The sequence below is a fragment of the Pinus tabuliformis genome, chromosome Q (genome assembly GCF_031772625.1).
Source record: "Pinus tabuliformis cultivar Carrire ecotype Pingquan chromosome Q, CPIR1, whole genome shotgun sequence".
NCBI classification, from domain to species: domain Eukaryota; kingdom Viridiplantae; phylum Streptophyta; class Pinopsida; order Pinales; family Pinaceae; genus Pinus; species Pinus tabuliformis.
The window spans coordinates 44,906,482-44,933,290 of record NC_142296.1 but is presented as its reverse complement, the minus strand read 5'-3'; the positions used below and the strand labels follow the sequence as shown (position 1 = coordinate 44,933,290).

At 37.5% G+C, this 26,809-nt stretch overlaps 1 protein-coding gene across 2 annotated transcripts in view; it reads left to right on the top strand.

Moving 5' to 3' along the window:
• Nucleotides 1–24,454, top strand: part of LOC149218216 (zinc finger CCCH domain-containing protein 17-like) — a 112,367-nt gene extending 87,913 nt beyond the window's left edge. For both annotated transcript variants that reach the window (XM_089383850.1, XM_089383849.1), the window contains 2 exons: nt 19,927–20,024; nt 23,714–24,454. In XM_089383850.1, the coding sequence (XP_089239976.1) occupies nt 19,927–20,024; nt 23,714–23,846 (231 nt within the window). In that variant the 3' untranslated portion in view covers nt 23,847–24,454. The remainder of the gene's footprint in view (nt 1–19,926; nt 20,025–23,713) is intronic.
• Nucleotides 24,455–26,809: the final 2,355 nt, after the last annotated feature.

The window sequence follows — 26,809 nt, the reverse complement described above, 5'->3', positions numbered from 1 at the left end:
CTGGAGGTGGTTAGCTCGAAAACATAGGCGACCAGGCGATTGTTGATAGAGTCCTGGATGATCTTCCTTGCTTTGATTTCTCCCTTGGTCCACGTGCTTCTACTAGCAGCGGATACACTTGATGGAGGCGCAACAATATTGCCTCTCACATGGTCCAACACTTCTTGCTCTTCCAATGTTAGATCAAGAGACATCTTCCCTCCGTGATAGTCAGACTTCTCACGGAGTTTGTCTTAGGCAGGGAAGAGTGTTTAGGACCCTATGCAGTTTTTAGGATAACCTTGCCAACCTTCTCTTCGGTGATTGCTCTTGCTCTTGCTTGGGCTTTGTCTTCACCTCACCTCTGATACCATGTTAAATTATGGTATGTTCTATGCTTAGAGTAGTTTACTTTTTTTTTTCTTATTAACCACAGATTAGCAACCACATATACATTAAGTAAAGTGCATATTGAACATTAAACGATCAACAGAAAAGAAGCCAAGACAAGAGACACAAGATGTAGCGGCTAGCCAAGGACAAACCCCAATGTGGGGAAACCCTTTGATCAAATCTTATTTTATCTTCAATAGTTTAGCAAAGAGAAATAATACAAAATTAGAATTCTGTAATTTTATATCGGAAACAGCAAACCCTAGATCAGCAAAGTCAAACTTGGTCAAACGAGTTGAAATTGACCTCCAATATGCTTGGCCAATTTCTGGTCAACTAGCCCTCGAACAGCCTAAAGAAACAGCGCTTGAACAGCCCCAAAAACATTGTCAAACTGCTGTTGACTAATGTCAACTTGCTGCCCAAAACTAGGGCAATCAACGCTGGTCAAACCTGTGTACGGATTGCCTCGATTTTTGTGCCAAAATCTGCGGCCTGCCTAGGAGAGGTAACGGCACCAAAACCGCACCCTTGATGAGTCAACACTTGGTCAACGAGGTCAAAGAGACATTCAATAGCTTCTGCGTCCTCCTTTCAGTGTCGTCCTTGCCCTAATGTGTCCTTCCCACGTGTGAGCCGCTCCTTGTATAACCCAAAGCTAAGGAGAGAGAGAGAAGATGAGTGAGATAGATGATGAGAAAGTGAATCAACCTCTCTTGCATTTATATGATTCACTGGGCATGTGTGCCACACATTTAACTGTTGGCCGACCTTGACAATTTGTCAAGTAAATACAAATAAATTCATATCTCCATAAATACTTGTCAATATCGGATGATCTTTAGATCAATCCTACACCTCTCGACAAGAGGAATCTAGGAAAAATATTAGCTGCCATAAATGAGGTGACCCACATGAAGTTTGGCTCTAGATGTCAATTCTAACACTTCTTCAAGAAGTTAGAGGAAATATCCATAAGCTGCGGGACTCACATTTAATGTAGTTGGTGAAAGGTGGTTGGAATTATTACAGTGTTCCAATACTCCCCCTTAATTCCAACCTTATGAAAAACACACAAAATACTCCATAGCACAATACATAAGACACAAACATACTCTTAATTGACATGCCTATTGGTCTAAGTCTTAGCTAGGTTTACAACATAATTTGGATTTTCTACAACATATAACTTACTTCTACAAATCTCAAATTTAGCCTTCCCGAGAGGCTTAGTGAATATGTTAGCCACATTCTCATTTGTATTACAATAGATTGAGTCAATTTCCTTTGATTGGAATTTTTCCCTTACAAAATGATGTTGTGTGTCTATATGCTTTGACCTTGCATGACATACATGATTGTTCGCCAATTTGGTGGTGCTTTGATTATCACATTTGATCACTGTAGGTTTTTGTCGTGCTTCTCCAACATCTTCAAGTATCCTTCTGAGCCATATTGCTTCGCAAGTAGCACTACATAATGTTTATACTATGCTTCAATTGTTGATAAGGAAACAATTGGTTATTTCCTACTGCTCCATGATATGGCTCCTGATCCTATATTGAACACGTATCCAGTGGTGGATTTCCTGTCATCTGGATTTCCGATCTAGTCAAAATCAAATTTCCCTGTCAATTCAACATTACAATCATTAGTATGTTCAATACCAAAATTGATGGTTCCCTTTAAATATCGAAGGACCATTTTTGCAGTTGTCCAATGGCTTTCATGAGGCTTAGCCATGAATTGACTAAGTATGCTTACTGCATAAGCAATGTCTGGTCTAGTTGTAGTGAGATAATTTAGGCTTCCCACTAATTGTCGATACAATGTTCCATTCACCTCATTTGTTCCACCATCATTTCTCAATTTGATATTTTGTTCCAATGGACTACTCATTGCTTTACATCCATTCATATAAAATCTCTTTAGTACCTCGTTTGTATATTTGCTGTGTGATTAAAGTCCTTCCATTATCTCTCCATACTTCAAGACCTAGACAATAGTGCATCTGTCCAAGATCCTTCATCTCAAATTCCTGTGATAACTTCTTGTTTATATCTTTAATCAATTTAACAACACTACTTGTTATTATTAGATCAACATATGTAGAGATTAATACTATATCTCCATTTCTATCTTTCTTGATATACAAATTAGGATCACTTCTACTTTTGTTAAATCCTTGTTGAAAGAAGAATTTATCGATTTTCTCATAGCAAGATCTGGGTCCCTGTTTTAGTCCATATAAGGCCTTTTTTAACTTGCATACAAGATGTTCATGTCCCTTATTTACAAATCCTTTGTGGTTGAACAAGATAAATCTCCTCTTTTAAGTCCCCATTTAGAAACGCTGACTTCACATCTAATTGATGTAGCTTCCAATCATATTTAGTGGCCAATGCTATCATTATTCTCATTGTGTTCATTTTTGCAACCACAACAAAGGTATCTTCATAATCTATACCTTCCTTTTGTGAATAACCTTTTGCAACCAATCTTGTCTTATACTTGTCTATGTTACCATCTGCATTAAATTTTGTCTTGTACAACCATTTTGATCCTATAAATTCCCAAGTTTCATTTTTCATTATGGAGTCATATTCTTCTTTAATAGCTTCCATCCATTCTTTATGATTTTTAACTTGTAATATAAAGGCTAAAAAATAGTCATTACTTGAGACATTAAAGCATAATCTTTATACCTAATAGGGGTTTGAATTTGTCGTGTTGACTTTTTTAGAGGTTCATTACACTGTGGAATACCTTATCCTCTTCTTCTTCTCTGTGGAGTGCCTTCATCACTTCTTTGTGGACTTTGACTTCTTGAAATGTCTTCTGGAATGCCCATGCTTTCTTGAGCTTGAGATGATTCCACAACTTCTTCTTCTTTTAATGTTGTCATAAGGAGGATGCCATACATTATGTTCATCTTCTATTTGTTTATCTGCATTTTCATGGAATATAACATCTCTACTTGCAAAGACCTTGTGAGTGCTTGGATCATACTTTTTATATGCTTTTTGATTAGTGCAATATCCAATAAAAATGCATTTGATGGCTTTGGCATCTAATTTTCTCCTATCCTCTTTAGGGATATGAGCAAAGGCCTTACATCCAAATATCTCTAAATGACTAATTTTAGTTTTAAAACCATAAAATGCTTCAAATGGTGTTTTGTGCTCAAGATATTTTGTAGGAATTCTAATTTTGAAATATACAACTGTATTAATGGCTTCTGCCCAAAAACTATTTGAAAGTCCTTTAGTTTTTAACATACTACGAGCACATTCAACTAATGTTCTATTCTTTTTCCTGGATACCCCATTTTGTTGAGGTGTATGTGGTACTGTAAATTGTTGCACAATTCCATTTTGCTTGCAGTATTTGATAAAAGCTCCTGAAGTGTACTAACCACCTTTATTTGATCGAAGAATTTTAATGCTCTTTCTTGTTTTCTTGTCAACCATATTCTTGAATTCTTTAAAGTATTCAAACACACACTTTTATTTCTTATAAAGTACACCCAGGTATATCTAGTGCTATCATCAATAAATATAAGATAGTATGCTCCACCAAGTGACCTAGTTTGCATAGGACCACATACATCAGTGTGCACTAGTTCAAGTATTTCACATTTACTTCTAACGTCATGTGTAGGAAATTCTTCCCTAGGTTGTTTTCCTAGTGCACAACCGTCACATTCAAAGTGTTCACTCTTAATATTTGGAAGGCCTTCTACCATCTATTTCTTTTGTAGTAGCATTAGGTCATTATGATGCCCGTTCTTCATTATTTCCAACATGTATAATCCTCCAACTCTTATTCCTTTTGCAACCTTGTAGTTGTCCTGCATATCCTTTACCAAACAATGTGATTTCACAAATTCAACTTTTAAATGTTGATCTATAATTGTAGAGACAAAAATTAAGTTCTTCTTTAATCTTGAAACATACACCACATTTTGAATTTGTTTGTTTTGTCCATTAGGCATCGTAACACTTATATCACCATATCCTTTAATTTCATGTGATCTATTATCTCCTAAATAGATGTGTGCACCATTATTAACTTCATGATAAGTATCAAACCAATCTCTTTTTCATGACATGTGGATTGATGCACTAGAATCTATAAACCAAGCATTATCATCATCAGTTTCTGTTGATAAAGCAAAATTGGACACAAATAATTTAAGATTTCTAAAATCATGATTGATTTCGTTATCTCTATCAACATAATTTCCTATATGCCTTATTTGTTTAAATTGATTAGACCTTCTTTTCATGCAATTCTTAGCAAAATGTGTTGAGAAATCTAGGGTATCAAGTATTAGGTGATTTCTCTGAGAGATAACTGCTTTTGAATGCTTTTTATCATTTAGATTAGATTCTTCTCTTTAGATTATTATTATGTTTTTCTTTCATCAAACAATTACCAATGCATAAACAATAAAGAGACAAAAGATAGAATGTAGGCTATTCGCTAAGGCCAAAACCTCTCCCACTTGAGAGGAAAACCTGCAAAAATTCTGCTTCTTATAAAAACTTCAATTGACGAATACCAAGACCCTTGACCTATTTGCCACTCCAAGACCAAGGCACAAATCCTCCTTGATGAGATTCTTCCTGCAGTGATCAAATCTCCGCTTCTTCCTTCTTCACAGCTACTCTTCAGAATTTCGGTCCCTTGGTTCAATATTGTACTTCTTGGTTCTAGTTCAAAAACCCTTAGCGCATGAGCTTGACCAACTTTGACCTTGTATCTTCTTCGCTCTGGAAGGAGACTTCTTCTTAACACTTCGACTTTGTCTTTTACCATAAATCCTCTCTCACTGTTACCATAATACCTCGACCTTCTTTCTGCAATACACAGGTCTATGATCTCACACGTGTGGAGGTAAGTTGGCCCAAAAACAATCCCAAAACATTACTAGAGACTCCATTGCTCCTTTCCTTCTGCCTCGCTGGTTATTAGGCTCCCTTGATGACCTTCACACTTCTTCCTAGCTTCAGATCTTGACTGAATTACTTCTCTGAATTTCTACTCTGAAATGGAATCCGAACTACCTTATTTATAGTTGTTTGCCCATGCCAGTGTTACTTGGGAGCGGGAGCGAAAATGGGTACAGGAGCGACATTTTCAGAAACTCCCGGTTTGGGAGCGAATTGCGGAGTGTTTTTTATATAATATATATATATATATATATATATATATATATATATATTTATATTTTGATACATATATGTCAACAAAAACATGTAGAATGATGAATTAGATATAAAAAAACATAGATTGAACCATATAACAACAATCATCTAGAAGTTATGATCCTCATCAACCACGTCCACAAGTTAGTAACATAGTAACATACAACATATTGAGTCTCATGATTCATCAATCTTAAAGTTTCAAGCTTTCAAAATTCAGTATATAACATTTATCATCATTGATCACCAAAGTTGTACTTGTAAGCTAAGTGTAACCATTACAACAAATAATATCTAACATGAAATGAAATGAAATGAAACAGCTTTCAACTTTCATGAAGCATCATATTCATAATTCATTACTAATGAGTTATAATTGCCAACTTCAAACTTAAACTGTCATATATTGTTTAAAAAAATACCATAATAAAGATGAAACAGTCAATAGTTATAAAAACTACTAGAAACTAGAAAAAACAAGTAAATCTATTATCTATTGCTTATGCTTGGGCCTCTTGCCACCACGAGAAATGTCTAATTTTTTAGTCTTGTTGGAAAATCAAGATTTTTCATTAATATCACCCTCTAAACATTAATATCTAGAGGTATCTTTGTCATTACCTCTGTATCTGTATAAGGATCTTTGTCATGAATATCACCCTCTAAGCATTAACATAAGATAGAAAAAGCATAGCATGTCAAGTCAAGATTTTGTTTGAGTGATGCGTACATTTTTAGGAAGGTCATGATAGAGGAGTTCGACAACCAATGCCACTAACATCAAGGTACATAGAGGGATTGGTGCTCTTGATTAAATACGAGTTCCGTACCCTAATACATGACAAAATTGAATGGAAACATTGCAATCCCCCAATCCTGAGTCATTTCATGGTAATGTTAAAAATTTAAGTAAAAGGATGAAAATGAAGATTAAGGAGAATGTCACTTTTACATTAAGAATTTAACATTACCATGAATCACATATCAATACTAGGGCCATAGGCTTGATCGTTAAGCTGCCCCACTCAAAACGTTATTGTTTCTTTGAAAAAAAATTGCATTTGGAACATTACTGCAAAAAAGAAATTGCAAAAAAGGCTAAATGCTCTTGAAAAGGCAGGGAGCGTGCTCTCGAGCAGCTCCGAAGCCACTCGTGCTTGGAACGCAAATTGGGAGTGGAAGCGAGAGGGGGGGGGTGCCGCTCCCTGCAACCTTGGCCCATGTATATAAGCCGACATGAGATGATTGTAAGCTGACATGTCTATTTGAGAGTATATTATTCTTTTGAATCCGACTTGAAGGAGGTGACTTTGTCTTGGTCTTTGAGGGCCTTCTTATACTTTTTATGATACGTACAAAAATGTAACGTGCCCAAGAAGGGTCCTTCATACATGACATCGACTCAAATTGACTTTTATGACTAGATGACAAATCCTAAAGGTTCACAATGGGAGCCATTACTAAAAAAAATTCCTTGCTCATGAAACCCATGAGACAAGCATTACAATAATAATTTAATTTTTCTTCTTTTCATCAATTACATGTATAGACACCCTCATCATTGTCTCTCTCGGAACATACCCCACTTGGGTTCTCAGGGTGTGTTCCACCAGGACTATTCTTATCTTGGATTCGCAGTCCTCAAAGAATATTGGTCCTCTACAACTACTCTTATCTTGAATGCCCTAACTCATCCTCAAAGAGCATAGGATGTCAGATGTTTACTCAATCGTCCATTTTGTCTTACCAAGTGAAGACAACAATGATGCTTCTATCTCTCCCTCTTAATTGGGGAGGACATACCCATTCCGCTGAAGGAATATACCCATTCCTATAAAAGGAATGTACCCAAGCTCCCTCTTGACCAAGGACTTGCTTCCAGCAACTATCTAGGTGGAGATCATGGGACAACCAACTGCTTGTAGAACTTCTCCCTCACGATGTCATGAACTTCTTTTTGTTATTCGAGAGTCTTTATGTTTGGGACTTCTTCATAAGGCATTGACCATCCATCACTTTCGTCCATGAGTCGGCCATGTCATCATCGAAAAGTGATCCATCAGTTCATATATGGCCTTCCTTCATGCCATGTTTCGTTAAGGATCTTTCATCCTACTACATGTGCATCGATGGGGGAAGACATCCATAGATCTTCCCTCAACAACCTTGCATAAACCAATCCAGATATTTGTTCAAAAATAAAGGAATGAACATTAAAATCAACATTACCTTTGTGATGATCTTTCATCGTGACATCTTTTAGTTTGCATCAACATTCTGCATAGATATCGACACATCTCCCAAAGATATATATTGTCAAGGGTCTCTTTCTTTTTCAGAGTCCATTAGAGCCTTCATATCTTCCATGGAGATATCTTAGTTAAATTTTCTTGGTCTTTCGAAGGTTGATTGTCTTTTTCCATGGTTCCATATTCCACGATCTTTTCCTTTCTTCACACATTTCATTCCCAGGAATTTCCAATTAGAATTCCTCAATTATAGTCAACCATCTCATATTACATATGAGGACATATTATGTTGATTTTAGTGAATGTGTGACTCATGCATTTCTGCATTCCTTCGAAGGAGGAGATCCTTCCTTTGATTATGCTCTCAAGATAGAGCATTGATCCATGTTACGTGCAACCATATGACATGACTCTTCAATATAGACTGTAAGCATAAATACCTCATTTTCCTTTGGGTCATCTGGACTTCTTGCAACAAATTCCTTGATTGAAAGAGCTTTAATCCCTTGATTTGCTTCTCCTTTTATGTCATCATACCATCATTCCATGAATTTCACAAGTTTGGAATTTTTGATGAAACACTTGCTACCCCTCATGATCGGTGAACCTTTCAATGAAGATTCCATTAGAGAATCTCGAGGATCTAAAGTATCCCCGTTAGCAGATGTTTCCTTTTGACAGATGTATGATGAACCTCATACTAGATGACATTGCCACTTATGTTTTCAATGAGATTCCTAAGAGCTATATCCTTGACTTCCATAGATTCTAACAATCTTTCATGCTTCTCTATGATGTCCCAAGCTCTTGCTTTCAATGCTTCCATGATGCCTTGTTGCATCCCATTATTTTACTTCGTGAATCATGATAGCCATATCTTACAACAAAAGACTTAGGAACTTGAAAAGAACTTATGTGAGGAAGACTCTCTCGATAGTGGAGATCCATTACTTCTCCTTGTTGGACTTCTTTTCAACTTCCTCCACTCCCTTGGTGATGTGTACTTCTTCTCTTCCTCTTTTGTTATTGTCCCTCTTGAGCTTAGGACAATCTCTCCTATAATGCCCATATTCTCGACACCCATAGCATGGTGTTTTAGCCATATTCTTTTTCTTTTCTTGAGGACCAAAATTTCCAAAATTTCCCTTTCTTTTTGTCATAGCAACATATGCTTGATTTTTCTCATCTGCTCCCACATCAGATTTGGCTTTTAGTCTAAATTCTTCAATTTTGTCTAGTGACCATAGATCCTAGAATGGAGTAGCTTCTTTCTTCCCATAAATACTTGAAGTAAAGTTACCCTACTCATCCGATAGTGCATTTAATACAACTGTAGTCATTTCTCTATCAGACATGATTTCTCCTAGATCTTGTAGTTGACCTCGGATTTCAAATATCCTCATAAAGTATGAGGCTATTCCATCTTCCCTTGAATACGACTCTACTAGTGCTTACGGAATACAACTCTACTAGTTTGTGATAGATTTCTTTTGAAGTTTCGAGTTTGGATACATATGGGATGAAGGGATCCTAGATAGATTCTATGTGAATCCTTTGAACCCTAACTCCCCCTTTCATATACTTTGCAAGAGCTTGAGCATCTTTTCTTTCTTGGTTTAGTGATAGATCCTTTGACATGTTCCATAACCTCATTTTCAATGAGATTCAAATATGTCCTTTTCTTTCATGCAAGATAGTTTGAAGACCCAACCAATTTCTTGTTTTCCTTGCAAAAATACATTTTGACAGATTCAAATGTGGACATAAATATACATACTTGATAGGATGCTCCTTCTTGCTATTTCCTTGATATTGCTGATGATATAAGAATAGAAAACTTCTCCTTGATGAAGATAGTTTCCTTCAATAATGATCCTTGATCTCACAGAGAGGGAGATCCATTTTGATGGTGAAGTCTTGTTGATGAAGATCAATGATGACTTCTTGATGATGTATTCAATGGTAGGAATATTGTTTCAATGAGAGAGAGTATCGCCTTAGAGTCTTGATGACAACGCCTTTTTATCTAGCTTCCTTTGAATGAATAGTCTTCAAGATACTTTAACTTTAAAATGATATTTGCTTTGATGCCTTCCTCGAAATTTGATCCTTGAGTGTCCCTTGATAATATGCCTTTCCTCGACTTAGTCACCTTAGCTCTAATACCATGTTGAGAAAAATCTAGGCATCAAGTATTTGGTGTTTTCTCTGAGAGATAATTGCTTGTGAATGCTTTTTATCTTTTAGATTAGATTCTTCTCTTTAGATTATTATTGTGTTTTTCTTTCATCAAACAGTTACCAATGCATAAACAATAAAGAGACAAAAGACACATAATGTAGGCTATTTGCCAAAGCCAAAACCTCTCCCACTTGAGAGGAAAACCTGCACAAATTCTTCTTCTTATAGAGACTTCAATTGACGAATACCAAGACCAAGACCCTTGACCTATTTTCCACTCCAAGACCAAGAAACAAATCCTCCTTGATGAGATTCTTCCTGCAATGATCAAAACTATGCTTCTTTCGTCTTCACGGCTACTCTTGAGAATTTCAGTCTGTTGGTTCATTACTGTACTTCTTGGTTCTAGTTTAGAAACCCTTAGCACATGAGCTTGACCAACTTTGACCTTATATCTTCTTCGCTCTAGAAGGAGACTTCTTGACACTTAGACTTTGTCTTTCACTCTAAATCCTTTCTCAATGTTACTGTAATACCTCAACCTTCTTTCTACAATACACAGGTCTGCAATCTCGCATGCGTGGAGGTAAATTGGCCCAAAAACAATCCCAAAACAACACTAGAGACCTCGTCGTTCCTTTCCTTCTTCCTTGTTGGTTATTAAGCTCCCTTGATGACCTTCGCAATTCTTCTTAGCGTCATATCTTGATCGAATTACTTCTCTGAAATTCTACTTCGAAATGGAATCCGAACTACCTTATTTATAGTCGTTTGCCCATGTATATAAGCAGACACGAGATGATTGTGAGCCGACATGTCTATTTGAGAGATTATATTATTCTTTTGAAGCCAACTTGAAAGGGGTGACTTTGTCTTGGTCTTGGAGGGCCTTCTTATACTTTTTATGATGCTCAAAAACTATCTTTACATCAACTTCGCCATTCAGATTACAAAAAGGCCCAATATTGGCCAAGATATGCTCAAAAAGACCTATGATAGGCATAAATATCAATAATTACACAAACCCACTATATAACTCCCTCCAAGGGCACAGTGGCAAATCTTTTTATAGGCCCATAGGAGGTCCCGAGGTCAAACTCACGGGCCTCCTGGGATTGGCTTTGCATTCGGTGCAATTACAATAATACATATGGTTTCACATATTAAAACTTCGCGCAACTGTTATAACAAATGTTTTTATATAGTTCAAAGGCCTGATGTGATATAATAATCAACCCTGTGGCATTTGGTTATAACCAAAGTATTAACATTATTCGGGCGGATATGTTTGTTGACTCCACGCGTTATTATTAACATATGGTTATTAAACAATAGTTTTAACATAGTATAACAACCCCGTGCCATACGTATCAACTCCACGTGGCATATATAAACTATAGTTTATAACCTTCTGCTGGCGATGATCCACATGGCACATATTAACAATGGTATATAGTTTTCGTTGTAACAACTCCGCCACATGTTTGGAGGCACTGTTATAACTTTAGAGCGTCGATAATAATATCCATGGGTTTGGTGGGGCCGCCAGATGTGGCGAGCTCCGCCAACCCTTACCCCCACATTGCCAACAACTTAACATTAAATATAAATTTGCGGCTTGATATATCAAATGCAATGTTGTGATGCATTGGTAAGATTTTGTGATTAGAGTTCGGAGGTCATAGGTTCAACCCCGACCCTTGCAGTTTGACCTTTCTACCTAGTTAACTTTGACTTGTGCGTTCACTGTCACGTGTCCTGCTGAGAGATTGCCACTTGGCCTGCAAAGGCCCATTTTTTCCCCTGTTGGAGAATAACTTCAGTGTTAGACTCTCTCATAAAACAATAATAAATCCATTAATTAATTAAATATTCCAAGTTAGCAATTTGTGCCTAACTCTTGGGTTGTTCCTCTAAGATAGGAGTTAGTTTAGGTAACTCCTATATTGGTGTGTCTGGTGAGAAATTATCTCAACCAAAGGAGAAATTATCTCAACCAAAGATGTCCAAGATAGCACGCACTTTAGAACACATTTTCTCCCTCACACAGAGGCCATTTTAGAAACCGAATATACTACTGGAATCAGCGTGACGAGCTCTTCGATTGGGCGCTAGTTTCATGAGCATTTGAGACTTTTGAACTTTGAGCATTATGAGGATCCTCCTAGATCACTCTCTCCTCCCTTTTATAATTTATAAAAAAAATTATTCCAAAATCACAAACAAAGCATGATTTCACCATAAGGCCCATCAATCTTTGAAGAGTCTTCTAAAATGAAAAGGCCAATTTAAAAAAAAAATGAGGAAGCCAATCACTAATCAACATCATAAACCACTTTTCACTTAGTTGGAAACTTCCATGAACTTAAGAGCCCAATCTCAAAACAACAACCACAAACTTATTTTTAGCTCAAACTTAGGGCTATGCTTTAATAAAGATGTCAAAATACATAAACTTATTTTTATGGTAAATAACCCCAATATGTAAATCCCACTTTAAAAAAAAACTTACTTTTGTTTTTTTTTTCAAATACTAAATTTGTCACAAAGTATGGTATTAGCACTGCTGATTTATAAAGTCATTCACAGTGTATGTTTTGCAAAAGTATGGTATTAGTACCAAATCAGAGTATGTTTTACCTGTAAAATAAAATAGTACGTGCCCTTTATTCGCACAACAATGTTCCTTTGAGCTTCAAACTGAGACAGACAGTGGTTCGGACAAAACGCAATGACTTTGTCTCAAAGTGACTGTAGTCAAGATCTACAAGAACTCTCTCCTCCTCTCGTGGCTTGAACACCTCAATCACACTCAGTAGTCTCTAGAGTCTACGCAACAACAAAACTCTTCATACACATCAATGCAACAGTGTCAACCTTCGACCAATATGCCCTTAATCAGAGCCTTTACACGTGTCAAACAAACTTCTCAATGCACCTTCAGTGAGTTTGCGCCACACCCTCAGTTATTTGTCACACTAGCTGCACACGGGAAAATAACTCACACTCTAAATCGGTCAACGTCAAGGCTTTGATACCAAATCAGAGTAAGTGAACTGAACACTGAAGAACTTGAACTTTCCATTGCCAAAGAAGGATTTTTATACATGATGAGGAAGCTTTTGGACTGTATGCATTGTCGGTGGTGATAGCTTCTTCAAGAAGCTAGAGGAAACATCTAGAAGCCGTGGGACTCACATTTAGTAGTTGGTGAAAGGTGGTTGGAATTATTACAATGTTCCAACAGTTGTGAGCGGCAAGAGTTGGGTGAGTGTTGCGAGTAGTGATGATGATGATGAGCTACTTCCTAGTCTTGGAAGTACCTCCCTCGCTAAGGAGTGTTGATTTTTGATAGCTTGGGAGGTACTCCAAGCCCTAGGGTTTAGGGTTTGGAGGTTGGAGCACCACAATAGGGCATTGTGGGCTTGGAACCCAAGGTGTGGGCTTTGCACCCAAGCGTGTGGTGTGAATCACTGAGGGCTACTAGACATGTGATGATTTGAGGTGATAGAGCATCTTAGGAGCATCGAAAATCACTCAAATTCGAGTTGTCTATGATGAGATATGAATTTTTTAATGTTTTTGTGGGTTAATGTGGCACCTAATTGAGGTTGGCTTGTTGTTTTAGAGTGCCACAAGTTATGTTTTGACACCACATGAGTTAATATATAAAGGAGTGACATTGGAGGTCATTCCTCACTCATCCCATGTGCATTCAAGCATAGAAAACATACCTATATGAGACAACGAAGCTATAGGAGTGAGAGGACAAGAGTTTGGGATTGTTTTGTGGTTATTTATCTCCCTTATAGGTTCGAGCCTAGAACAGAAGGTTGTCGCTTTGCATGAGGGCTGATTTAATATTGTGTTGGGCATGATCCTTCTAGTAAATCTCTCCTAGAAGCAAGTTGTACTTGATTGGGACACTTACAACCAGACCCCGTGCCTTGAGTATCCTGTTCAGGAGGCCGAGAAGCTACAGCTGGGAGGCCGCAGTGTATTATTCTTGAACAAGAGGTTGTATGGTTCACTTTTGAAGCCTAAAAGAAGGCTAGAAGACAACAAATTGTTGGAGGGACTCTTTGAAGGGAGGTCATAGTCAATAGAGGGTTTGATGGGTGTGAATAGGGTGTTGTTGCAGATTGTGCTTGTGTCCTAACCAGTGACCAAAATTGCAGAGAAGAAGACTCCAACCCTTAGAGCATGCAAAGGTATGTAATGTGGTATATTTGTGTTGTTTGGATGCTAGGTGGATGTAGTTCCTAGTGTGGACATAAGTATCGGGTACCTTGGGATTGTTGGAGGGCAACGTGTAGGTGACCCAAGAGTAACCCTTGATCAGCAGTCATAAAGGAGTCTAACAGCTAAAGGTGGGTGAAGTGATTGAACCTATGAGTAGCTCCTTGATGGACAATAGAGGCTACTAGAGGAGGTAGTTTAGAGCTCAAGGATTGGCCAACTAGAGGAGCAGATTTGACAACCCGTGTTTATCATTGGAGAAGCGACATGTGATGGTGATAGGTGGCAGCCCTCCTGCCCTATGTTAGGCTTCATATAGTAGCAATGGAAAGCTATAGTGGGAAGAAGACCCTGAGTAGCTGAGGAGCAGTAATGGGTAGAGGGAGTTGTTCACAAATCACTCAAACGAAGTCTAGATGTGTAGATGGACTTATGAACAACATGAGTGTAGGTGGATTCGTGTTCAATGGCCAGATGGACTTGGTTTATTGGTAGAGGTAGAGTTGTGATTGTTGCAGATTGGGAGCAAAGGACTGGCAGGACGAGATACGACATAAAGGCTGTGATTGTGCACTAGATCAACGAGATTGTCATTGTATCTTTATCTTGTATCTTGTACTAGTGATGTATGAGGGCTATTATCCCTAGTACGTGAGCCCTAGATAGTTGTATTATATGTTGATAATATAATGACGCTGGGTTACATATATTGTTCTTATTATGCACATGATTGATTTACTGCATTATATTGTTCCACTGTGCAAAGTAGCTTCGTTGTGATTCTTGGTTTGGTACCATCAATGATCTAAGATTCTATCCTGGACACCAGGATCATGGAAAAACAACACTCCACATGTCCATCTGTTGCATGCTTGATATTGTATACCCAACACGATCCAACAACCGATTTGCCATCTGGTCTTGGCACTATCTCCCAAACATCATTCCGCATGACAGGAGAGTACTCTTCCACCATAGCACACACCAAACCTATTGAGAAGTTGCCTCCTTGTAACAGGAAGGCTCTAATTCTATCACCTCAGTCTTAAATGCCATGTACCCCGTATATCTCTATGGTTGTTTACTTTGTCGGAATGTGGTACTGGGAGGTCCAACTCTCCCCTAATCCTCCTCAAACAACTCGTTTTCCCACTTGGCTCAAAATCTCCCTGTGCTGGGAGCAGTGTGGAAAAAGTCTGCAAAAAATCGCGATTTAATCCTAAAAATGCGATTTTTTCAACTAAACGATTTAATCCCCCAACTTTTTGGCGACTTTTTCAGAAAGGAAAAAATCGCGATTTAATCGTTATAATCCCGATTTAATCGAGAGTCGACCCAAAAAGTTGGCCTCCCCCCCAGGCCGCAGATAGGACAGAGGCCACCTCAAAAAGTCGGCAAAAGTGTTTTTTTGCTGACATAGTGTTTTTTCTACAATTTTAAGGTGTTTGGATGTTAGTATGATCCACCAGTGTGGTAGGGGAATGTTGAGGCATGAAAGAAATTTTGTGACTTTGTCAGGGGCATCCCTGATAGGTTGGAGGATTTCCAGATATTCTGTCCTTGTTTTCGTAAATTAAATACTTTTTATATTAACATACAACAGTGTGCATTGTCACAGTCTGGCTTCATTGCCTCAAAATTAAAGTTTCTTTGTTTGATGATAAAGCCAAAAAAAGCTTTGCTTGACAACATCAGTCCCAATCCTTGTCCATACTAGCTAGACTCTGCCTTACCATGCTTGATCATATCATAGATTCAATTTTAGGATTTGATATTTACTGATTACAGAGTAGAATAAAATAAAAAAAATTTCAAAACTCTGAAAGGACTACTGGGCATACCCATAGAGCCCACTATAATCTTTAAACTAGCAAACTAATCATCAAATTGAATCCTATATATATGTTTTCGTAAGAAAAGTTTAAGGCTATCCCAAATTAAACAGCTAAAAGAAATATCAGAATGCTTAACTAAGTTGGCAACATTTTCGTCCAACAAACATAGGGAATGTGTTGCTTGATTGGTTGCTTTGAACTGTTGCAAAGCCCTGATTCCATCTTCCAAATCAGTTGGTCCTTATCACTTGGAGCAGGTAGTTCAGGTAATTATTTGTCTCCAGAGCATGCTTCTGCTATCAACTTTTTCTCTAGGAAGCGCACATGTGTTTCCAAAGTTGGCAGGTATCCTTCAGAGAATGGAAGCATTCATTGATGGCAATCTTGATGCAAAGTCTTTAGGTTGTTGTTTGTTACGTCAAGAATCCCATGAGGACATACTTTACCATCCATTGGGAATCTATAGGCACCTTGAAGACATTTTGATTTCCTGGAATATTTTTTGGGTTGTCTGGTGAGAATCAGAAGGGTTCCTCATCTCTTCTTTAGTCTGTTGTTCCTTCATAATTCTGCTGGCATGCTGCCAAGTGTAAATTTGAGGTGTTGGATGGCAAATTCTAAATGCCTGTTCATGTCTTCCCACTAGATCTTCATACTTGAAGAGTGGATGACAGATGACCTCAATTCTTCCCACTAGGATGCGTGTCAGTGGCCTCAAAACCGCCACCGTGGAGTTTATCTTGTGCTCAAAACATTTAGAGGAGGTGACACCATCTAGGATGGGCAGCAGCAACATAGGACAAAGGCCACCTCTTCCATTGGCTTCTAGAGGACGATTAAGTCCATTTGTATCCCCAATGGCAGGGCCTTCTTCCTCTAGAGGAAAAGGCAAAGCCATTCCCTATTCCCATAAAAGGGGAAGAGGATCTCAGTGACTGATTGCTTTATGACTTTTAGATGACTCATGATGTACATTTATTATATTTTTTGTTGATATTTTGACTCTTGAGAGTTGAGACTCAGACATGACTCAAGATTTAGGAGTTGATTCACTGTTTTGATATGTGATGGAGCACTAGACTTCATAAACATATTATATATTAGTTTTCTTTACATGTTTATGTGGAAATGCAGTTATTTGATGTTGTGGATACTCTAGATGTTAAAAAAATAAAAAATAAATGAATAATTGTGTTTTTTAATTTTGCTGACTTTTTCAAAAAACTCCCGACTTTAAAGAGATTTTCAACTTTTGGAACTTTGCCGAATTAATCTTGACTTCGACTTTTTCCACATTGGCTGGGAGCAGTGTTGATAATATCATCGAGATATCGGCGATATTCGGAAATATCGCGATATTTTCGCGAGCCGATATATCGCTGACAAAATATCGCGATATTTTCGGCTTTTGAAAATATCGCGCGATTTCCGAAATATCGCCGATATTTCGGAAAATATCGCTCGACAATCGAAAATATCGCCCGGTGACTAAAAAATTTCTGCACGGCCTCTAAAAATCCGATTTTGGTTTTTTTTCATATCATTTTCATTTCTGATTGCTGGAGAAGGAAGGGGAGAGCTATGTGGTCGCTGCCAAGGAGGGTTTGAGCGTTCTAGGCCCTAGTATTGATATGCTATCCATGGTAATGTTAAATTCTTAAAATAAAAGTGACATTCTCCTTAATCTTCATTTTCATCCTTTTACTTAAATTTTTTAACATTACCATGAAATGACTCGGGATGTTTGAGAGTGGTTCCGACCTCATTGGATTTCATATGGAGAAATTAGAATTTTAGATTTCATTCAAAATGCAGTAGACTTATCAGTTTTTTAGGATTTCAGGATTGGGAGATTGTAATGTTTCCAGGTGACACCACCTGCCCGGGCTACCCCTGCCACCAGTAGAGGACGTGGTCTACCTCCTATAGCTCCTACTTCTAGTTCTTCAGCTTCTAGAGAATAGCAAACTCCACTGCCAACTCCACCAGCACCAGCATCTACATCTAGAGGGAAAGGGAAAGCTGTGGCATTTTCTCGCAAGAGGGGCAGAGGAAATCAATAGGATTAGACTTTAGTTATTTTCTTATGTGCTTGTAAGTTGTACATGAACAATGAACATTGAATATTCAAGAATCAAGACCAAGCATATCACATTCTAATTTCTAAATAGTAAATTTTGATTCTATTTATTTTTTTAAAGTGAACTATGAACTTTGAGAAGTAATTATATTTTAATTTGATTAGATAAGCTGCAACCTGCAATTTAATATGGATAAAAAACTATATTTTGGTATATATATATATATATATATATATATATATATAAAACGTGTCCCCCGTGTCTTGTTTCCAGGTCATTGTGTTTCGTATTGAATACTCGTATTTATGTGTCCTCCGTGTCTCGTGTCCTTTTGTCATGTGACTTAGCTTAGACAATATTGATGTATTGTCTCCGTGGAGGGTGGAGTCTGAGGAGCCCCTCTTGGAGGAGTCACCTTCATGGTTAGAGCCAGTGGCAGATGATCTATTAGAGTAGGGGCAGCAAGAGGAGGACTTGGAGTCAGAGGAGCAGCAATACTCAGAGGAGTAGCAGGAGGAGGAGGCGGACACTGCGGGAGCATCAGCATCAACACCATCTGCTATAGATATAGGAGAGCATAGCCCCATACCTAGCACTCATTATTTGACATTAGGTGCAGAGGCAGGGTCAGGGCCTCCTACTACTAGGGGCAGGCCTGGCAAACAGCCCATCATGTTTTCCCGTAAAAGGGGGAGAGGGCAGTGATTTCAGATAGATAGTTGCTAGTTTTACTTGTTGTGCTACATATAACTCATGATGATGAGATACTTTTATATATGTGATGTTATTTTGTATTGGTTCTCCACATTTGAGTCCTTGAATGGACAATTATCAAGGATCAGCAGGATTTGGTATCGCCTTTGATGTATCATTTCTATTTGACATCATATATATCAGTGTTTTCTTCATATTTATGTGCCAATGTGTTTATTTCATGTTGTTATTGCTTTATATGTTTAAAAATCTGAAAAAAATGAATATATTATGCATTTTTTATGCTTGCCGATAAGATATTTTCTGGACCCTCGCCGATATTTTCCCGATACCGATATTATCAACACTGGCTGGGAGTCACTAAATGGTTGCCTCCACTCGTCTTGGTCTCTCCTCCTGAGCGGCCCTCTTGTCACCTGACTAAGACTCAATCTGTGAAACTCACTGAGGCTACTACTTGGGAGCGAGTAGCTCCTCCTCAGGTACTCCAACTTGCTCTCACTCTACTCCCTCAAAGCTCTGCTCTCCTCAATTCTCATGTTTCTACTCTGCGTACTCCTTGCCTTGCTACTTAAGGGTGTGCCTATCTCAACCTGCATCCTGTACATATTCTTCGTCTTCGCACCTATTTGGTTCACACATACAGAAGCTAACTGCTTGAGGTAAGCCTTACCTCTACTAAAGATGACATCATAACCCTTGTCCTCCAGAATAGCCACTGAAACATGATTCTTCTTTAGGCCTGGAACACAGAGGACATCTCTGAGATGGAGAGAGCTACCTGACTCCCTCTCAAAACTTATAGGGTTAAGAGTTCGGTCTTGTTGTTTCATCTACATAGATTGTCTAATATTTTGTAAAATGAACTTTTCTGTCTTAATGTTTTTTTTTGGCAATGTTTCTAGGTCATATCTATGTTATTTTGCTGTTAATGGTGTGTGAATTGACTGAAATAATCTTATCTAGATATTGTATAATCCTAGGATTATGTTTTGGCTTTCGGAATTGAGTAAAATTGTTACTATTTTTGTTTTGCTTCTCACAGGGTGTTCTTGCGCTTTGTGGAATGAACGATGAACAAGCCAAGCCTGTTTTGCTTTGTTCTTGCAATGATAACACTGTGCGTCTTTATGACCTGCCATCGTAAGTATAATATGCACTCAAGTTCATGGTATTCGTTTTGAGCATTTTCCGAATAGTTCTGCAGTTTTCTTCTGTAGTTTTAATCATTCATAGATGCAAATTCCTACATGTCTGCAACAGTGAAAATCTGCGTTTTTCCTAAATGGGTAATCCAAAAATGATGAAATGAGGAAATTGGAAACAAGTTAAAAGTAGACATTAAAGATCAGTTAAAACTTGAAAGTAGTGTTACATGGGGACATGCTTTTGTGGGTGGGTGTTGTGTTTGACACACTTACTATGTTTTTGGGAGAAGGAAACTCATCGGGGGACATTTCTCTTTTGGGGAGGACTTTTGGACATCCCCTTTCAAAAGAGGAGGGTTGCCTGTGCACCCCCCATGATTTTTCCCAGCGGCCTTAGAAAATGTCAATTTTGTTTTAACACAAAAGAAAAATACCAAGTCATTAATATTTATTTTAGGCTTTCATTGTTTTTGTTTGTGACTTGTAATTGTTTCTAATATTTTTAATTTTTTTAGGATTTCATACATTTCAAGGACTTGAACATTTCCCTTGACATTTTTTAAAATTTGGGGGGTGTCTCCACACATTCCTCAGACATGTTTCTTCTTCACATTTTCTCTGATTATAAATACTCGGTAGAACATTGAAAGAAAGATTGATGAAGAAGATATGGTATTAATTACGTTTTAAGCTCATCGCCTTTGTATGAAAACTTTGTTGAAACCTTAAATTATTAAATATATCATTTGGAAATTTGGATTTGACATTTGAGCAGTCACTGGCTACAATAATCAACTCATCTTCACGTCACTTTATAAAGATTGGGTTTTCGTGAGTTACATCACTACTTCCATCTCTTCTACTATATTATACATTCCTTTCTGTGTGTGTATGCTTGTATCTCTTCTACTATATTATGCATTGGTATTGATCATTTTACTCAAATTACCTATATCTTGTCTCTTTGTACCAATCAAAATGATAAGAACTGGTGTTCTTTTAAGTGCGTATTGATCATTTTACTCAAATGACCTGTATCTTGTCTCTTTGTACCAATCAAAATTATGAGAACTGGTGTTCTTTTAAGTGCTTGCAGGAAACTTTTTACTCGCTGTTTTCGTTATTCTTTCTCTCTCAAATTAATCTAAATGGAATTGCAATGTCTATAGGTATGGATTTCCAACTAGTATGAAATGGATAGGCCTTCACATTTGTGTATGGATTTCTTTATATTTTCTTTTAATCTTCACTCGTGGTAACTTCATTCTCTGATATATTGGAAACTCAACATGCTTCATTGGAGGGCATTTCATACCAATAGGAATTCAATATCATGTGAAGTCTCTTGAGAAATCTAGGGGCAGCTAGATTAGGTGATTTCTCTTAAATTGATCACTGCTTGTGATGTCTTATTACTTATCTTGATTAGCTTCTTCAACTTGATTATTATTGTGTTATTATCATCAAACAACTACCAAACAATAAAGAACAATGAGACAAGAGGACACAAGATATAGGCTATCAGACAAGGCAAAAACCTCTCCTCTTGAGAGGAAAACTCCCAAGAACTCCTCTTCTTATAGAATTTCAATTGACGAATTCCAAGACTAATAACCCTTGATCAAGACCCTTCCAAGACCAAGTCAACCTTCATTCTTGATGAACTTTCCTTACACAGCTTCCAGAAACAAACTTTGACCCCCAACAACAATTTCTGCAACTTCAACCTAGTAGATTCACAGCGTCAACCTTTCACAACTTCGACCTAGCTGCATCTTCACAGCTTTGACCTAGATGCAACTTCAGAATTTTGTCTTGCCCTGTGACTGTAGAAACCCTAACACAAGAGAGAGAGGCCCAAAAATTCAATCTTGTTCTTGTTCTTTTTCGTCTTTTTCCAACTTCTATCTTGAGGAGATCGAACTTGCTTGAGAGTGTCCAAATGAGGTCGAGTTCTTATATATAGGCTTTTGAGGGGTACAAATTGCTATTTTTAGGCTGGCTTGATCTTTGCGCCATGACGAGGTCTTGGAGGGTCTTTTGACTCTACTTTTACTTAAATAAATTTTCTTTACAATATGTAACATGCCCAAATGGTTTTCCATACATGACAATGACTCAATTGACTTTATGTCAAACCTAAAAGCGCTCAATGGGTGCTTGACCTAAAATAAATTTTCCTTGAGCATGAAACCCATGCCTCAAGAACAACAATAATAAATTTATTTTCTCTTTTAATTAAATACATAAAATCATGATTACATATGTCATTATGAAGATCGAACCTAGTTACATATTTCAACAAAGTCTTTGAAGTCACTATAGATATTTGGATTTTAACACAACCAAGAACAAGGATTTGTGCTAATACAAGAGGGGCATTAAATATTGCACATCAAAAGGATGTTGGACCTTCTACAATTGCACCAGATTGCCTTGTTCACAATGTCTGGTGAAGGTTGGCTTTTATTTCATTTTAAAATACAAGGCCTTTGTAGTATGATATGGTTTAGAGGATGCCACTATACCATGGAAACTAGGCTGGTTGCTACCGTTGAATTAAATGCTTTGTGCAAAAATGTAATGGGGACATGTAGCTAACTATTATCTATCATCTTCCTCAATGACTTATATAATCTTTCTTCTCTGCCCTAAGTCAAATTAGTACTTCATTTGGTTAAGTATTGCATGGATAATTTTTTGTTTTCATTTCTTTCCATAGAATATCTAAGCAGAATAAAAATAGTGATATGCATTAACTATGCCACCACATTAAGCAGGTTGCCATTCACTGTAGTGAATGATAATCTGTTTACTTTGATTCAATAGCAGCCTTATTCATGGTATTTTTGTCCTCCCGTAGTCTTCCAAATCTTGACGTAGTCTTCCAAATCTTGACATACACGCTGCATCACCTATGGACTTTGATCAATGACAGTCTTGTGGTATTTTCATCCTGTCATTGTCTTCCATAAATCTTGTCAAATGATCTGATGGAGGAAGCTTGCACCATCAAAGAGAATATGATACAGCAGACACATAACCTCCCTTTTATTAGTAACTGTCTAGCAGGCCACTGACATTTGCCGCACATGAAAAGCTCCCAAACTTGTGAAGGCAAACTTAGCTACTTTCATATTCAAAACAAACAAGCGAAAAACCCCTTGTGAAGATGGTGGCCTTCAATATATATGAAATAATTTAAATGCGAAAAAAGTAAAAGACATCTTTTTATGCAATCTTGAATTCGTAATGGTAATAAACTTGTTTAGATAACCGACCCTACTGTGAAGAAAGAAACAAATGGATGAAGAATAGGAACGAATCTTAATCCTTGAATATCCTTGAATATGTTTTCCTTTTAATTCTCTTTATTTATGGTTAAGGTTTGTGCAAAATTTCAATGTTTTACACGTTATTGGCCTCGTCAACATCTGATAAATGTGGAAAATCACACACTAAAATACTGGATAATGGCTGGGAAAAGCCATTCTGTTTTTGGAAGAATGCCAGAAGATTAAATTCTGGAATGTTCCGATTCCGTTTAAAATATATTTCAGGCACTGATTTTTTATCACAATGTTAGCTTTGCATTTGGTATGTAGAGATTATCAATCATGCTGTGCTTGAATGTTCTCGTAATGGCTTTTGTTGGCATGTTAACATTTATGGGTTTTGTCTCAGGTTCAGCGAACGAGGTAGAATATTCTCAAGAAACGAGGTTCGAACATTCCAGATTGCACCTGGTGGATTATTTTTCACCGGTGATGCAACAGGTGAACTTAAAGTTTGGAACTGGGCAACCCAGACATCCTGATGCAACTTACAAAAATTTCTGTTGCAATCAGGGCACTCTGCTTGAAATGCAAATCTCTCTGGGAACTCCTTCACATGGCAGAAAGGTGCAGAGTCTGGAGAAGTTGAAATTTCACGTCCTGTATACTCACTCAAGCAACTCTAGTATGAAGAGCTAAAGTATATCAAAGCTATATAAGTGGGTAATATTAACACTGAATAGCTGCGAGTGATGCAGGCTTGATTTCCGTCAAGGAAATCAGAATTTTAAACTTTTATAGAGTAAACGACTATCAATATTTCTATTTAATTCTCCCTGCTGCATATAACGCCAAACATCAGCACTATTTCCAGCGCTACTCATCCTAGTGCTCCAGGATGAGCACACTTCTATGTTGAGTTTTGTTTGATACATGCTTTTCATTTAGATATGCTCTCCGAATTGGAGAACAAAGAGAGATTGATGTTTGTGAAAATTTGCACTTGGGTTTGTGTATTCCCACTATACTGGATTCTCACTGGTATTTACTGCAAGAGCAAATAATCAAATTTGCCCGAAGCAAACATTTTCTTGAGAAATTTGTAAATTGTTCAGTTCGTTGTTATTAATATATTTAACTGTTTTCCGAATGTACCATCTTCGTTCCATTTTTCTGATGCCTGTAAGATATATCGGAATCCACATCAATGTTCATTGTTTAGTCATTTGGAAAGTCTTTACATGATAAATTTCCGAGATAGAATCACAGTTACAGGGAAAAAATTGCCTCATTTAAACAAGGATGCTTTGACATATCTATGAACTCCATGTCTCCACAATGTTTTCCGACGGCGTCCATGTCCCCATGTCTTGTTCCTGCAGCTCTACCAGTAGCGTCCGTATGTAGCATGATGTGCTTTTGTTGACTGGTGTTTACCAGGGACTTCAGTCCTCCCGTCTAGGGTTCTAATCTTGTGCAGGGGTCTATGAGTTAGTTGGGGTCCCAATTAGGGACGATGCCACTTACAGTTTGACCAGTCTGATGAAACATGCCTCTGTTTACCTGGACAGGACGCTACCCAATGCCCAAAAATTTTAACTAAGGGAAAATATATTGGAAATGTTTGCACGATTAATAATTGGTTCTCTTCTTTTATAATCACAAAGCTCCAGTACAGTATCTTTGTAGTTATATAATATAAGGGATTATTGAGATTTTTTTCAATGCTACTAAAACCAGGTAGCAAAGGTATTCATGGTACTTGATGACCAGTGGAAGGCATGATAGTGATGTTCATTTTTTATTACCGCATAATAATTTTCAGAATTTAATTTTTCTGATGACATATTGTTACTATATATGGCAGTTGTCTATAACGCGACTTTTTGAAAGACTTTCCGGCGGTTTTTCTGGTCGAAATCCGGCAGGAATTTATTGGAATCGCAAGTTTGATAGCTAGTTTCTGCACAATGAAAGCGTCCCAAGTGTTTTTCAGGTTGCTGAATCCAAATATGGAGTTAAAAAACCATTTTAACTGCAACAAATCAAGATTTAACCTCAATTTCTTCCGACGGATTCCGTCACCGAATCTCCAAAAAGTCGCATTATAGACAACTCCCTATATATGTGCACGGGCATCATGTGATCTACGCAAATAAGGACCAAACATAGTACATCTAGCATCGTGTGATCTACGCAAATAAGGACCAAACATAGTACATCTAAAATATGATGTACCATGTTTGAAATATGAGGGGAATACGATAAAAAACAGATGTGATATGCCTGAAATACAATTGGTCAATGACGGGTTTCCGGTATATAGGACCTTGTCTTTCTGTCGGATATCTGTATATAAAGGCAAGACATTGATATATACGTTAATGAGGATGTGAATCAATGTTTCTTTTGCAGGATGTCATGAAGGCGAAGACCAGATATGAGACGAGAAATACGGAGTACAAATTATAATAATCTCCAAATTTGTTTCACGACCCCAAACAAGCACAGTATTTGAATATTTGAAGATTTGTGGTGAGCATAGTCAGTGATGCTGACCTGGTGTTTGTATTTCAAATTGGAACGTTTTACCTCCTCGATGTTCACACTCGTCGGTCTCCGGCCACCTCTGCCACCTCTTCTTTGCTGTTGGACCCGTACTGTTTACATTGGCGTCCACCATAGTCGTTTCTCACTGTTTGTTGGCCTCCACTCCCTCCGTTTATCCCCTGTTTCTTATCGATGTACTAATTTGATGCCATCCATCCATTTGTAACGCTATGTATCTATGGGGTCTATGAATCCATACGATTTGAAATTTGAAATTTGAATGAGATAAAGAGGCAGGTTTTGAAATTTAAATTTGGTAAAGATATGGTTCCATTCGAGATAGAATTTACCAAACACGGATAGAAGCAAAGTGCAGGTCCATGGATGTGCTTTTGTCTCAAACTCTTCGATGAGCAGAAACAAAGCACAAGTCTAGGGATAATGGATTTGCTATCATCAGAATGCAGAGGGTAGGTGTGAGCAATATAGCCTGTCACGTGGCTTTTCACGAAGAGGATTCCACAAGAACAAGGATTAATATCCTCGAGAATATAATGGACATCGTTGTGGAGGCTCTCAAGCCAAATATGCAAGAATTGGGTCCCTTAACTCTCTGATTATGTATCTTATTAGCAAGTTCTTGCTCTTGATTCTGTATCTTATTAGCAAGTTCTTGCTCTTGTTCTACAAGAATGTAATGAGATATAGATTGATCATAGATACAAATGTGGTGAGAAAACAGGGCTATGTTTCTATCGAATGAAAAAAGCCATCGTCATCGATCTAAAGATAAATTGTATATTTATGTTCTTAGATGCATACTCTAAAAACCTTTTGTTTTCTTTATTTTCAGATCTTAACTTGCTAGAGTGAGAAGTCTCTGCACGAAAGACTTGTATTCTGTTTTCTTTATTTTCAGATCTTAACCTGCGAGGGTGAGAAGGCTGTGCACGAA